The 16,840-nt window shown below is 37.7% G+C and overlaps 1 protein-coding gene across 1 annotated transcript in view; it reads left to right on the top strand.

The window, feature by feature from the left end:
* The window catches only part of reck (reversion-inducing-cysteine-rich protein with kazal motifs), a 253,720-nt gene that overhangs the window by 189,263 nt on the left and 47,617 nt on the right, over nucleotides 1-16,840 (top strand). The window contains exons 15-16 of the mRNA XM_039753505.1: nucleotides 8,080-8,202; nucleotides 12,528-12,699. Coding sequence (XP_039609439.1) covers nucleotides 8,080-8,202; nucleotides 12,528-12,699 — 295 coding nt within the window. The remainder of the gene's footprint in view (nucleotides 1-8,079; nucleotides 8,203-12,527; nucleotides 12,700-16,840) is intronic.

The raw sequence follows: 16,840 nt of genomic DNA, 5'->3' as shown, positions 1-16,840 counted from the left end.
TAATATTCCCTGCCTGGAGTTTATATGTTTTCTTGCTGGGTTTCCACAGTGTGCTCCGGTTTCCTTCCACAGATATGCAGATTTGGTTACACTAAAATGACGCTAGTGTAAGTGAGTGCTTGTATTCACCTTGCGATGAGCTGATGCCTTGTCCAGGGATTGTTTCTGCCTTGTGCCCAATGCTAGCTGAAATGGACATATCCCTGGACTGATGGATTTAATAATTAAACATCCTTTTCAGAGACATTGCAGTAAGGTGTCATCGGAATTTAATGAGTGTTCCAGGCAATTCACAATTCAGCGAAGCCGAACCTGTTCTCTCCTTGATAATATCTTGCACTGCCACCTTGTGGACTCTTCCAGATTTACGTAAAGTATTCGCGCAAGTATAAACAGTACAACACTTGCGTAGCAGGACCATCTGCTGCAGCATGCATCGTGTCGCGTGAAGTATAAACGCGGCCTTACTGCTCGAGTTCAGGAACTAGAAAGACTGGGATATGGTCCCACAAACAAGCACACTTACATGAAGTGCCGGTAATGGATGCTTTAAAATTTTGTTTTATCTTGCGTCCTGAATGAAAAAGACTATGGTGTTTCCTCTTAGATATCATTAAAGACAGAAATCAAAATGTAATTTTTGTGATGTTTGGAAAAGTAACATATGTTGCAGCCACCCCGTTATTCTAAGCATGAGGCAAACAAGCCACCACCACCATCCATCCATTTTCAAACTTAGTTAACCTACTTCTGGGTCTTGACATTTACAGACTCTGGACAGCATGCCAGTCCATTACATTCATTAACCAATTAACCTAAACCACATGAAGTGAGAGCAATACCAAAATACCATGAGAAACAGCCATGCAGACACTAAAGGAACATGCAGACTTCACAAGAACATTGGCTAAACTAGAATTCAAATCCTGTCTCATGGAGTTTTGAGGCAGCAGTAATCAATGCACCATCCACTTTTCAAATGCATACAAGCAATTCATTTCATTAGATTAAATAATACTATTAAAATTATGGCAGTGCTGTACATGAATTAATTGGTATCATATCATAATTTTTTTACTCTTGAAAGCTAATCTTTAAACATATACTTACATTTTCCCTTTAGAGTCTGCTTTCATCATTTTCATTTGCTGGTCTAAGTAATCATGTTAGAACATTAGAAACATTTGGAGAAGAACAAACCCATTTAAATGTTTGCCAATCCTAAACACCTAAGTCCTACAAAATAATATCAAGTCCAGGGGCCTCATGCATAACGCCGTGCATAGAATTTACACTATATCATGACGTAAGCACAAAAGCCGAAATGTGCATATGCACAGAAAAATCCAGATGCAGGAATCTTTGCATACTCCAACATCTGCGTTCTTCTGCTACATAAATCCCGGTCAGTGTGAAAAGTAACGCACGTGAACGAGCCTGCTGTCCCGCCCCAATTCCTCCCAGAATTACGCCTCTGAATATGCAAATCAATATAAATAGCCATTAAGCTCGGCGTTCTGTGAAAAGACAATGGGAAAAGCACAGGGGAAGATATAAGAAGTTCAGCGAATACCAAGTGGAGGCAAAGGCAAAACATACTATTTGTTGATTTGAACAGTGATATAATCAACAAAAGGAAGCTGATCGAGTGACATAGCGTGTTGGAGAAACTTGAAAGCTCAAGTTCACAAAGTCACACAGTGCCCGAAATAAAAAAGAAGTCACATATCAAAGTTGCCGTGAAAAGGCGAGTTGTAGCCCACCGTCTGAGTGTCATATGAAAGCTTATTTGGGCACAGACAAAAACAAAAAATAGGAACACAGTGGGGAAAAAGCACGAAATGTCAACTTTAATCTCAAAATTTCCACTTTAATCACGTAGTTTATTTTGTCATTAAAGTAGAACATCATAAACATCATCTTAAAATCGTTTAATTTACTAGTTTCTCAAATCCCATCGTAACTAAAGTAGCATGTTAAATGCTTTGTTTTGTATTTGATCTTCAATGTGTTCTTTGTGTGAATTACTACGTACTTCTCCGACAGGACACAGAATCCATTACATTTGTGAAATTACAGCTCTCTGAATAATTAAAATACTGAGATGTATACATGATATCATTTTCATGATGATTATTAAACATGGGAACATGGTGTTGCAGTGATTGTTCATGTCTCACACAAGTTGCTGCTGCGCCATGCGTGACCTTCAATGAAATAATTTATTGTAGCAGTACTGTCTCTTTCAAACATACTAACCTTCAATTCTTGTCCTTACTTTTCTTTCCCCAAATACCCAATTGGCACACAATCAGCTCTGTAATAGACGTTAAACCATCTGTAAGTTTACAACGACGATTCTTCAAAACTTTTAAGGAACATTGAAATATCTTCATAGTACATGTTTATTTATTCTATCCGTCTATCCTTCCAGTGACGCACCAGCCTCAGCAAATATACAGCGCAAGGCAGGAACAATCCGTGAACTTGCTAGCGCTGCTGCACTGTGTCCTCACATGTTTACAGATTATTTAAATTAAGTTAAAGTTTTATCTGTATAATATAATCAACATATTTTGCTGCATTTCATCTTAAAAATGATATCGTCATTGTATGTAAATACGCACTTTATAAAGTGGCGCAGGTTGTGCAATATTATAACTGTAGTGCAAGTTTACAGTAGGGTAATTTTACTTACACGTAAGTACAAACAGTTCTACAAGGAGCAATTGATTGAGTGCGTTTATAGTTCTTGGGATGAAACTGTTTCTGAACCGCGAGGTCCGTACAGGAAAATCTTTTAAATGTTTTGCCATGGCTGAATCAGCGTGTGCTTGATGCTGTATACCGATAATTCCCTTTCCGTTCAGCTGCTGCTGTGATTCCCCACTCAGATACAGTGATATAAATACCCCGAGTGGTGCAGTGAGAGTAATATGGAAAATGGCAACCCCTAACGGGTGCAGCTCAAAGAAGAAAAAGAAGGTGCAGTGAGAGTAAGAACGCTAAAGCAGTTATGGTATTTGGAATACTATGGCTAGTCCCTGGACCATTATATTGTTACTAGTTAATTACAATCAGATGCATTACACTAATAAACAATATGCGGTTAGTTTCAGTGTATTTATAAAGCCGCATTAGGAATGTGCATCTAAGAAAGGGTAACCACACAGTAACAGTAGCACTGCTTTGTTGCTGGGTGCTGCCAGTCTGCAAAATTGAGAGGAGAACTTGCATACGACAGGGTATGAGGTACCGTGGAAATGTGTGTGGCTTTATGCCAAGTTTAGGTTTTTTACATTGTGATTTGAACATGGAAACGTTCTTATGCAACATTTCTGTGCGTACGCACTGTTTATACATGAGGCCCCTAGTTTGAATGTCCCTAAAGTCTTACTGTCTACTACACTACTTGGTAACTTATTCGGTGTGTCTGTGATTCTCCGTGAAGAAAAACTTCCAAATGTTTGTACAAAATTTAGCCTTAACAAGTCCTCATGTTCTTAACCCACATAATGTTCTTTTAAGCAGATAATGGTTTCACCACTGACTGCCCAGTGTTTCTGATGTTTGCAAGTGACAAACTTATTGGGTTCTGCTCCAGCTACACTCAGGGATGGATCCCAAGTCCAATGGCCCCTGAGCCTGACAAGACATCAGGCCAATCCACCTCCATCCCCTGCACCCAGCCAGAACCACCCTACAGACACGTTGAATAAAAGTGCATTATTTAACCTCATGTCAATATTTATTTGAATTTATAGCACATCAGACATAACATATGCCTGCTAGTTGAGTTGACAGCACATACAAATTATCATTATGTAAACTATTTAGTATTTGGATTATTGTTCTTTACATAGAGAGAGAGAAATTGCAGGGAAAGAAACATAACCTATACATGATTTGCATTCAATAATGACGCACAAATATGATAAAACCCCTCAGTAAAACTAATTAAAATAACACAGATTGGAAAATGAGATGATTATTGTTGTCTGCCGTCTTTTTCCCCACATGCTATTTAAAATTTAAAAAAAAATGACAGTAACTAGCAGAGTAAAGCAGAATAAGAGGTGCGGCATCTTATTTTGCTGATACTCACAAGATGCACGTACCTGACCGATTCTATTGAGCTGCAATCAATATCTGTTTAATATTCTAACTGTAATGGCGACACTGTACAAAAACATGGGGACTGAAAGAGAAAGATCAGCTGACATCACTAGGAAGCACTTCGCCTGCAGTGTTCAGACACGATCTCTGAGTGGCTAACTAAAGGAGTTTCTCCTTTTACATCATGCTGCAAGATGACCACTTCTCAGCCAGACATCGCAGATTCGTATTTGACCATTAGCAGTTCACCACAGTCCAAATCTTCAAACTGAAATGATTCATGGTGTTGAGTCCATGGTAATTCATTTGGTGTTGAGGGTAGGATTTGCACTTTGTATGAGTAGAGTGTAGTGATGGCGCTGCACAGAAAAGGTGTGGGCTGCTTGAGAAAGAGATCAGCTGGTGCCACTAGGAAGCACATTGCTAGCTGTGTTCAGGGACTGTCTGTGTGTGATGGATTAAAGGAGATTCTCTTATTCGCTCACGCTGCTTCTGAGCTACACATTGCGGGTTCACAGCTAACCACCAGCAATTCACCGCAGTTCTAATCTTCGAACTGAAATGCTTCGGGTGTAAGTTCACAGCAATTCATTCATTCAACCAACCAACATAGGCCAACACGTGTCACTAGGTTTAACGATCATAGAAAAAATAAATAAAGAAGAAATATAGAATAAGATAGGATGGGATTTGCACTCTGCACAGGTGGAGTATAAAGGTGATGCTGCACAGAAAAGGTGGAGGCTGACAGAGAGCGAGAGAGATCAGCTGATGTCACCAAGAAGCACTCCACTTGCAGTGTTTAAAGATGGTCTCTGCACAGCTGACTAAAAGAGTTTCTCCTATTAGCTCACACTACAAGGAGACTTTCTTTGCGACTGACAACTGGCAGTCGACCAAAGTGCAAATCACAGTGTAAAGAGGCCAACATCTACTACTAAGTGTAAAAAGCATACTAAAGAAGAATTAAAGAATAATAATAGTTCGGAGTGTCCAGAGATCACGAGAAAGATCTGACAGATCACTAGAGTGGCAGTATCAACTAAAAGCTGACCTTTCAAGAGGCCCAAAATTATTACCACTGCACCTGGGTTTGAATTCTGGGACCCAGTTGGATCCATAGAAGAAAACATAAAACAACCTTAGTAGGCCCATTCGGGGATGCATGCATAGCTAGTTTTTTTTTTTCCAAACTCTGCTTTTAGTATTTTAGTTTTCAGTTTCTGCTGATGAGCGGAGAGATAGTGTCCCATTATGTGAAGTGACAGGCAGCAGCTCTGTGCACACAACCTTTAGTCTCTTGTTAGGTATTGTCATATATTCAAGTTTTTGAAAGCTGTTTAACCTAGAATTGTCTCTCCATTGCCATTTATGGCAGGTACCTTAAGGATAGTAGGTCAGGCTCTTCCTCGGGACCAGATGCAAGCTACTTTATAAGGAAACACATCGGTCTCCTACATACTGACAGCTTCTCTTCACAGCATATAACTGTGGTGTGTTGAAGCGTAGGTTTACAAACTTGGCTGACTTTAGTATCTGTGCCAAAAAGAAAAGAAATGCCTTTTTTAAAACGTGAGAGAAGCCCAGAGGAAAATGTTTATAAAATGTGTACAGCTCTTGGCAGACTGATGATACGGAGCGTGGAATCTACATTCTAGTATGAAGAGAATGAGAGCAGATTGAGTAGAAACCTAGGAGGTAAACACAGGCAGTTGTGAATGATTTAACCAAGTTGTTGAGCTTCAAAAACAGGAACGACTTTTACTATGTGGAGGTGACTTAATTCCAACTTTTTTTTTAATCCTTCAGTTAAAATAAACCTCTCCAGTGTATTTCCCTATTAGGCCTCTATCTTCCCTGAGAGTTGTCAGCCCGTCACATCGTCCTAAACAATATCGATACCTTTGCTTTTTTTTTTTGTGCTTTTCTGTGAACCTTCTATGAACTGCTTTATCTGTAAGTTTATACACTAAAGTTTTCTTTTCTCTCACTGACATGAGTTCCTCAAGGAAACCTAAATGATAACTGTTTTTTCTGATGCAGAATTCAAACAAGTAATGGTTTAGCTGTTGAATGGCTCTTTTTTCTAGAAGATGAAAACAAACTAACTTGGAAGGAAGAATGCTGATTCAGCGACACCATCTGTGTGTTGTGTCTTTGTAGAACATTCTGCATCTCCATTCACCAGGATGTGCAATAATTAATGTGACGCCCAGAGTGGCACAGTGGTTATCTCTTGCAATTATTCCAGTTTTCTTTCCCGATCCCAAAGACTTGCATGGTACGTTTATTGGCAATTCTAAATTTGTCTTGTGTGGCTGTGTGCATGAGTGGGCCACTCAGATGAACTTTCATCCCAAAGATGGTTACCACTTTTCCTTCGTAGTCTGTGGCATCCTGGGACCATAAAAAGAGTGAAACATATTTAGAATTTTATACTCTGACTGCACTAGTACATCATGTGCCTTTTTGCAGCTATTTGTTTAATGATGAACCCCTAACACTTCACCAGCCTGGCCAAATGTTACAGGAAATGTAATCTGATTATAGGAAGTTACCAAAGAAGAATTCAATCAAGTATTGGTTTAGCTGTTAAATGACTCCTTTTTTTGGAAGCTGAAAACATTTTTTAAAACGCATGTTCCTGATGCTGCCAAGGTAGCTTTAGCTCCCTATTATTAAAGGATATGTTCTGGGTCTTTCAAGTTATTTCTTAACTTATTTCTTAACTAACCTGGTATACATGCATTTGCCTCACAAAATTGTGCTCTGTAAAGTTAAATGCTGCCATGTTGCCATTTGTTGTTAATAGCATGACAGCACCCATTAAAAACTAATATACAAAATGCTGGTACCTACCAAGAAAAAAATACATAAAAGTATAAAGTTGGAATGGCAATGATGTAACAATAAAAATGTATAACAGCAGTAAAATTAATCAAGACATTCTTAAAATGAATTTGCAACAACAGTAATCATGCAAAAAAAGAAATCAGAATATTAACTGATTAGGTCCTGTCATGCATGACCTTATAGATGAAGAAAAGGATTGTTAATTGTAAAATATGAACATATTCTAAACTGATGTTTATCTTTTCGATTCACTGTAGCACATAATGAAGGAATAAGTTTTATTAACACTTTAGTTTAGGTATTTCAATAATGCATCTATGAGCAAGACCTTAACAAAGGCATCAATAAAACATCAGTAGACTGGTTATTCATTGCTGTGCTGTGCAGCATATTGACATGATGGTAAAATTATTTGTTAACATGAAGGATTCACAGGTCTTATAATAAATATGTAATATCAAGATAAATGTGTCTCAGTTAAGTCCCCTTAAGTGAAGTTTTGTTAGTAGGTCACAGTACAGTGATGAAAAAACACTTTACTGCTGCTTTATAAGTGTTAAGAAGACCCAAAGAAGTGTGTATTAAGGTCTTGTTACATAATAGTAAATGGGTAATGGATGCATTTTTGCAGTACCTACACTAAAGCGTTACCAAAGTTTTCAATATGTTGAATCATGCAGCCCAAACAGGTTTAGGCTAATTAAAGGAAATGCGCAACAACTTTAAACGCTTCCAAAAAGAGGAATCATGTCATAGGAAACACGTGCAGTGAGGAGCATAACGGCATCTTTGTTTTACTCAGAAAAAGATATTCTGTAATGTCAGCCTTATCCAGATTTCAGCAAATGTGAAAAATATCTTTCAGTTGGAGAAACGATTCATATTCATATATTTCTGACTCATGGCTGGCCCCCTGTAGAGTCTGGATGTGCGCTCCCAATGAACTGGCACCTGTATAACTGTATGTAAGAACAGGTGTAAAATCTCTTTTTGTGATTCTGGCAGCCTCCTATGTTTGTCAGTACTCTACATGATGAATGACCATGCTGGCCAAAGTGCTCATTTTTGGTTATTAAAGTCTGCACATTAATTATATATTTGGTACTCCAGGTCATGGGACGTCCTTTAAAGTTGACTGCAATGTCTGCTCTTGCTTTGCTGGAAAGTTAATCTGCTCAACTCGACAGTGTCTGAATGAATACAGTTCAGAAGTGGACAGAAGGATCTTTACAGGTATGGGAAATATATTCTGCTTACATTTTTTTACTGACTAATATAAATTTGTTTGGTTGCCAAAAAATACTTAATGCTATGGATTTACATTTTTTTGGCTTGATTATAGAGTACAGTAAAAGAGTCAGCGTTTAAAGTACACCACAAAGTTGTTTTTTTATGTTACTTACCCTATATACTTTATAATGATTGCCAATAAAAGTGTTTAATCTCATGAATATAATACAAGCCAATAGGGACTAAAGCCATACAACAGCAAACAATATCTTATAGAAACATCTACGCGTGGAAGTCTGTCTGTCTGTCCGGCCCGGAAGTGAGATGTGGAGTCGGGGTAATGGCTCCACCTCTAAGGAAACAGAAACTCGCTTAGTCGCTAATACAGAAGCGAGGCGAGCACATCACCAAAACAGTATCCCTGATACACAAGCAAGGCCAGCACGGTGGCAAAACGAAACCTCCAAAGAAAGACAAAGTTTCTTAGCTGCTAATGCACAAGCGATGTGAGCATGTCGGCAAAACAAAACCTTCTAGGAGAGAGACGCCCAGAGTAGTCCCTTGAATTTCCTGATATCTCTACATTTCAATTTTTTTCTTATGATTTCAATAGTTCCTGGTCTTTTTACAGCACAAGCTGACAGAGCTAGTTATATCATAAACTTTTTCTTCTCCATTCAAACATAAGATTTAAAATATTTCACCACAGAGTACATGGAGTAAGTAACATGCTATATTAAAAGATCTCCTTTTGGGTAATGAACTCCTTTGTGCTTATGAAAAATAATATTCCAAGATTGTTTCTTAAAAATTCAATATAGTTAGGAATGCTTTAATCTCTTCATTTCATAATTAACTGTGTAGGGCTTTCAAATTATACAAAAGGGTTTGAATACTCAAATTAAAAATAAATATTCAAGTATATTTGAACATAGTGCTGCTACATATGCGTTTGTACTTTATGTGCCTTCATGTGCTTTATTATTATTAATTCTTTTGTTTGTGGTGCTTATGACTTTTGTACTTACATAGTTGTCACTTGGAAAACATGTCCCATTCTGTGCATGGCAAGTGAAAGAGAAAAGTGGAACTGAGACACTACGCATTCTGTAATGCATTTATAAAACCCATAAACAGAAGATTGCTCACGATGGTGAACACATTAAATGCACATGTTAACTTTAGTTTCTCCATACCCTGCCTCCTCCTCCAACTCTAATATCCTCTACGTGCCTTTTTGGTTCTTGGGAGCAGAAGAAATGAAGTCAGTGTCCATCTGTATTTTATATACAGCTCCGGAAAAAATTAAGTGACCAGTTTCTTTGTGTTTGATCTTTGTGTGCATTAGCAGCTAAGAAACTTTGTCTTTCTTTGGAGGTGTCATTTTGCCGATGTGCTGGCCTTGCTTGTGTATCAGCGGCGGGAGGAAAAGTAAAAGGGATACTGTTTTACCGATGTGCTCGACTCGCTTCTGTATTAGTGGCTAAGCGAGTTTCTGTTTCCTTGGAGGTGGAGCCCTTACCCCGACTCCACCTCTCACTTCCGGGCCGAACAAAGAGACAGACACACTTCCACGCGTGGATGTTTATATAAGATATTGTTTGCTGTGTGTGTTTGAGGAACATGAACATTTTTGTTTTATTCCATAAACTACTGACAACATTTCCCCTGAATTCCACATAAATATAATGCACTTAGGACATTTACCTGCAGAAAAATGGCAACTGGTCAAAATAACAAAAAAGGTGCAGTGTTTTCAGACCTTGAGTAATGCATAGAAATCGAGATCATATTCAATTTTAAACAACACAATACCAATATTTGAACTTAAGACAAATTCAGAAATCAGTTTCTGATGGAATAACCGTGACATTTAATCATAGCTTTCATGTGTCTTGGCATGCTCTCTACCAGTCTTTCATATTGTTCTTAGGTGACTTTATGTCACACCAGGTGCAAAAATGTTATCAGCTCGGCTTTGATTGATGGCTGGTTATCATCCGTCTTCCTCTTGATCACATTCCAGAGGTCTTCAGTGGGGTTCTGGTCTGGAGATTGGGCTGTCCATGACACAGTCGTCATCTTCTCGTCCTCCATTGACACCTTGATTAACCTGGCCGTGTGGCATGGAGCATTGTCCTGCTGGAAACCCCAATCCTCAAATTTAGGGAACATTGTCGGAGCAGAAGTAACAAGTTTTCTTCCAGGACAACTTTGAACATGGCTTGATTCATGTGCCTTTCACAAGCAAAAAATCTTCCCCATTCCAGCCTAGCTGAAGCACCCCCAGATCATCACCAATCTTCCACCAAATTTCACAGTTGGTGCAAAACACTGCAGATTTTAGGGCTCTCCGGGTATCTGTCTAACCATTAGATAACCAGGTGATGGGAAGTGCTGAAAATTGGACTCATCAGAGAATATGCCCCTACTCCAGTCTTCTGCCGTCCAATCCTTATGGTCTTTAGCAAAATCAGCCTGACTCTTCTTTGCTTCTTATTGGTGAAGGGATTTTTTTCTAGCTTTGCATGACTTCAATCCAGCCTGGAAGAGTCTGCTTTGAACCATCCTTGCCATGCACTTAACCCCAGCTGCCATTTGCCATTCTTTTTGTAGGCCACTTGATGTCATCCTACAGTTGTTGAGTGACATTCAAAGGAGTTGATGATCATCCCGGTCATTGGAGAGTTGTTTTCGCCCTCTGCCAGTCTGTGACTTTGTTGTCCCCAATGTCTGTTGCTTGACCTTGTTCTTATGAACTGCCTTCTTTGAAATTTTGTGGATGAAAGCAATCTGGTGCTCACTGTATCCTGCTGCTAGCAAAGACAACATTACACCATTCTTTTTCTCAATCAGAACTTTTCTTTATAACTTTTTTGGCGTGATGAATAGATGCTTTTGTATTCTAATTAAATTTAAGGTACTACTAGCACTGTTTTTCCATCCCAACTGGACCTATTGCAAGAGGATGGTGATGATCACAGCATTTGGTTCAGGTGATCACCTGATCAGTTAAATAAAATGAGGTGTGCTTACACCACAGACACTGGAATGAAATGGCTATCATAGACAGAGATGCTGAATTAAGAAAAAATTGAAGTGATCTCTTAATTATTTCCAGAGATGTAAGTCAATACACAGTAAGTCTATTGGTGTTTCACAAATGGAGTTACTGAATGGACTAAAGGCTGCATTGTATTGATTTTAATGTATTTCTGCCTCACTATATTGATTATTTGGGAAACACTTCCATTAGCAGCAACTTAAAAAATTTGTCTATTATATAAAAACAATCATACATAACAAAGTTTGCAAGAAATGTAACTTATAGTTTAAAAAAATCACCTTGTGGAAGGTAAATCAAGTGTGCAGAGCAACCTGATTTGATAAGTTTGTAAAGTGCAGCAATGGTCAATTGTTGTGGCGGATGTCCATCTGACAAAGAATAACATATAGGATTAAACTAAATGGAATTATTTTCCTCATTAACAGATTGAGCAAAAATATCACATATATATTTTTCATTAGAACTTTGTTTTAGGAATTATGTGTCAAGCTAGCAGCCTCCAAAAGACAAATGTTGGTTGAGGTAGCCAGGTATGTTTTCCTGTTATTGAAAATGCTCTTTAAAATGGCAGTTTTACAGCTCTTATAATAATAAAAAGGGATCAGAAGGGAACATTTGACTTTTTACAGAAGCTCTTCACATAAATAATTACAAAAATTGGTACATAAGTAATCTAATAAATAAATATTCACACATATTTTGGTCTAAACAAAGAAGAAAATTAAAAAGAAAGAAATCTTCTGACTTGGTTGTCACAGTCACTGTAAGACATTAAGTAGGTGTATTTCTATTGGTATGACATACTTCTGCTGAATAATTCATTGGCTGAAATAACTCCATGTTAGTGTGACCGAAAGAGGGCATGCAGCATTGTTCATAAAGGCTCTCAGTTTTGTTTTAATTCTCTTCTTTGCTACTACCTCCAGGGGGTCCAGAGTGCGTCCTGTAACTGAGCTTCCCTTTTAATTACTTTGTTTATTCGGTGGACCTCTCTTGTGAAGTAATGTAAAAAGGCCAGCTTGCCACAGCACAGAAAATTGCACTGGCCATCAGAGTTATAGAAGGTGTGAAGTTTTTACAATCAAATGTCAGCCTTTGGCTTTTAAATGTGTATTTTTTCATATAGGTTTAAATTATATTCAGGTATTGATATTCCATCTGACAGCCCTAGAATAGTATATGCAATTTATATTAACATTCATATGAGGCAGAAAATGTTGGAAATGTATTTATTTTTTTCTATCTTTCTTTCTTTAATTAGGTCTGCCATGTAATTGTCCCGACCAGTTTGTGCCTGTCTGTGGGCAGAATGGCCGCACCTACCCCAGTGCCTGCATTGCCCGATGTGTTGGATTCTTAGACAATCAATTTGAATTTGGGTCGTGTCTCTCTAAAGATCCTTGTACTCCAAATCCCTGCAGTAAAGGTCAAAGGTAAAGTGTGTTGCAGATTGTTGTTCATTCTTCTGTTTTTTTCATTTTCTTTGTTGTGAATGTAGATTCGTACACACAATGCAGAATGCCTTTGAGAAATTGTCCATAGAGTATTTACTAACTGATTTTTGACTTCACATATCATATATTCATTAATATCCTTTTAATTAAATGGTTAATCTTCATAAAATATAATAAACTTCATGAAGTCCTTATACTCTAAAACCAACCTTGCAGTAACCACTGAAGCAAATGTCATTCCACTCATTTCATATTTTTTCACAATTCTTCATTGACAGGGGTAGTTTATTAGAAAATGAGATGAGGTGTAGTTTATGGGGTGTCTGCTATACACTTTTGTTAGCCTATCATCTAATTCTCATACTGTGAGAAAGGACAGGACCAAAGCACCTCATATTTTTTGGTAGACAGGAATGTTCCTGTTGTACAAATAGGAGTTTCCAGAGAACAAAAGTTGTAAGCTACAAAGATTTTTTTACAATCTTTCTTGTTTTTAGAATTCTTCAACAGGGTAGTTGTGGACTTTTAGCAGAGATGGTACACATTAATCACTATTATTCTTTTGTCACATTTACAAGGAGTAAACCAGAATCTGAACCTCAAAATGAAACATGTGTCAAGCCAGTAATTCTTTTTCCTAATTTTTCTTCTTTTTGTTGATTGTTTGAGACAAAGTTTAGACACTTCATTCTGCACATCGCCTTTTTTTAAAGTGTAATTATGCCAAAGTCACGAACTGCACAGGTGTGCACCATATTGCTTGAAAACATGCCACATCTGTGGCAACCAAATGGAACTGTCTATTTATAAAACATTGAGAACAATAAATAATGAAAAAAACAAGAAAAAAGGAAAATTAATAACACATTGAAACCAAAGCACACATGTACCTGATATTGACTAGGCAGGCACAGGGCATTAAAAAAAAATCAAATTTTTCAGACAGCAAATTGCAGTCTGAATGTGGCACATACTGGTCTTCATTTTCCCTTGCATATACTTCATCATAATACATGCTTTGTCTTGGCACACTTCATTCATTGAGCATTTGCAAAAAAAGTAAGAAAGAGTCCTTTATATCATCACCTCCCTGGTTTAAAGGTCATTTTCTGGTTGCCCCAAATCTTTTTTGTCTCCCTTTCTCGACAGTCCTGAGTATTCTTTATAGTGAGATCCATTCTTTTCATGTCACCTGACACCATCTCCATCATGGGGCACCTCTTCAACCAGTTATCCTTTACCTTCCTCTCCAAATGGTTGAAGCACCTTAGTCTGACTCTTAGCACAACACCACCTCATCATGTTCAGGTCAATTTCCTAACTCACCATTTATTTTCCTCTTATTTCATGGCAGTACATATGTCCATTTGATAATTCTCATATCTGTTCCTACCACTTTCATGTTCAGATTTCATTGGCAACATCTCACTCCCATAGAGCATACTCCTTCTCACACACCTTTTATAAATGTCTCCCTTCAATGCTAGAGAGGCTATTTTAGAATGAAAAAGTTCCTGGAATTTCTTCCACATACCTCACGATCACTGTTGTGCCTGCACTCAGCATGTCACCTATAGTAAACAGCAGGACTTCAGTCCTTCCTCTGAAACATCTCCATTGCTCATGTCTAAATTTAAACTTACTGCATCAGCATTCTGAACTCTATTCATACACTTTCTTCAAAAAATGGTTGTACTTACGTCCTACAAACTACCCTTCACACCACTAGATCTTTTATGCCCTCAGTTCTGACAACTCCAACATTCTTTGTTTTATATTTTTAATGATTCTAATTAGAAACATATAACATTCCATACAGTCAAGTCAAATTTAACAAATCAAAGCAAAATTTACCCCCCACCCAAGAGAAAGAAAGAGAGAAGCCAGCAACCGAAGCTACTCTATAAAAAGGATATATTTTTCCCTGAAATTAAAGCTTATTCTAAAATGTAATTGATTAGATTCTGCCATATTTTAAAAATGTTTTGAACAGATCCTGTAAGTGAGAATTTGATTTTTCCCAGCTTCAAGTAGTGTAGAACATCGGTTACCCACTGACTTAACAGTGGTAGGGTGGAATTCTTCCAGCTGAACAAGGTAAGTTTATGTGCTAGCAGTGTAGTAAAAGAAATTTCTATTTGTTTGTCCTTCTCCACTTTAAGGCTGTCTGGGAGTACAGCTGTTCGTGGATTAGGAGGGATTCTAACACCAAGACTGTTTGATAGGTATGCAAAGATTTTTCTCCAAAATGTTGTTAATTTAGTGCATGCTGAGAACTTGTGGCCCAGTGAGGCTGGAGCTTGATTGCAACGTTTACATGTTGGATCTTGCCCTGGAAACATTTTGGACAATTTTAAATGAGATAAATCCTCTCGATAAAAGATTTTAAATTGAATGACTGAATGCTTCGCACCTATGGAGCTCGAGTGTATCCTGTGCAGGCTACCTTCCTCTCCTTTTCTAAAATATTAAGTGACAGATCCTTTCCCTAATGTACTCTAGGGTCTTTGAAAGGAAGATACTTTAAAATATTTTTATAAATTGTAGATATTCTGTCTGACTCTTCCAGGAATAGAACAAGATGGAAGGTTAGAAAAATTGGACAGGTTCTGTTGAGCAAAGATTCTACTGTAGCTTGGAGTTAGTGGAGGAATTGTTTTGAGTAGAAGTTGTATTTGAAGCATAACTGTTCATAGGATTTAAACTTTCAACTGAGCTTCTCCCAACACTACTTCTGCACACACTGTAGTGCCATACCCACAACCCATCACATTGGTCTTTCCTGCATTTATTTTACAAACTTGCTTATAATTTTAGTACCTTCTTCAGTTCGGCCTCACTTTTTACCATCAATACAAGGTCATCAAAATACAAGAGCTCCTATAGCAATCATTCACTATCTTCTGGTATAGTCTCAGCTTCATCTCGAAACCTTCACTTTTCCCATCTGCTGTTCTGACCACTATTCTTCCTCATACATTGACATCTTGCTGTTCATCTACACTTAAGTTTCTCAATTCCTACCACATGGCCTCTCATAAATCCCTTTGAAATGCGATCCCCAGATTTAACAATGCACAATGCAGCTTATTAAGTTTTGCCTGGTGGTGTATTTTAGCTTATATTTTTACTCGTCTAGTAGTAACTTCTGATGGTAAGCAAATCTCCATCGTAAGTTATTGAAATAACCCCTTAGAGATGCACAGACATCCGGGACTTGGAACAGAACCCTCCACATTGAGAGGAGAAAATTGAGGTGGTGTGGGCATCTGGTACCTTCTCTCTGTGGAGGTTTTCCGGGCACAACCAGGAGCCGCCATGGAAGACCCAGTTCTCGCTGGGAGTATTGTATCTTCCTTATAACCTGGGAACACCTTGGTATCTCATGGTACGAGTTGGCAAGTGAGGTTGGGGAAAAGGATGTATGGGCCTCACTGCTAAGACTGTTGCCCACGAGTGGCGGAAAATTAATGAATGAATGAAGATATTGAAATATAAGCCAGGAACTCATTGTCACGTCTGCTGCTTGCCAATGTGAGTTTACTTCAGCATAAGTTTTATTTCTCCATCAGGTATTTTGATTAACAAATATGGACTAGAATTAGGCACAGACCCAACACAATGAACAAATAACAGCAGTATACATCACTCAAAGCCTGTAAACCCTTAACTACCAGCAACTAGCAGTCAGTGGAGTTTGTACATCACTTGACATATAATCTGGTGTCTGTGAAAGCTATTTCAGTCACCTCAAGCCTATTTTTAACTACATGATATTGTAAAATGCTAATCAGTTTTTTATATACTCGACATGTGGTTAAATTCTCTTATCGCTGTTATTTCATAATATGATTCATTGTTTCAAAAATAAAAAAAAAGAAAAATTCAATATTTCTGCCTTTTATGAAGTAAATAAACAAAAATTAAAAACTGTCAAGCATTTCAAACACATCTCCGAACAAACTTAAATGTTATACTGTGGGTACATTTTCTGACTTGTTTCTATTTAAATATATAGCTCTCTCCTCTTTTAAGTCAGTGGGAAACTGATGTGTTATATTATTTAAAATTGGAAAAAATCAAATACTCAGTTAGAGGATCTGTGCAGACTTTTTTCAAA

Source organism: Polypterus senegalus, chromosome 5 (genome assembly GCF_016835505.1).
Source record: "Polypterus senegalus isolate Bchr_013 chromosome 5, ASM1683550v1, whole genome shotgun sequence".
Taxonomy (NCBI): Eukaryota; Metazoa; Chordata; class Cladistia; order Polypteriformes; family Polypteridae; genus Polypterus; species Polypterus senegalus.
This window is presented reverse-complemented; position numbering and strand designations above follow the sequence as displayed.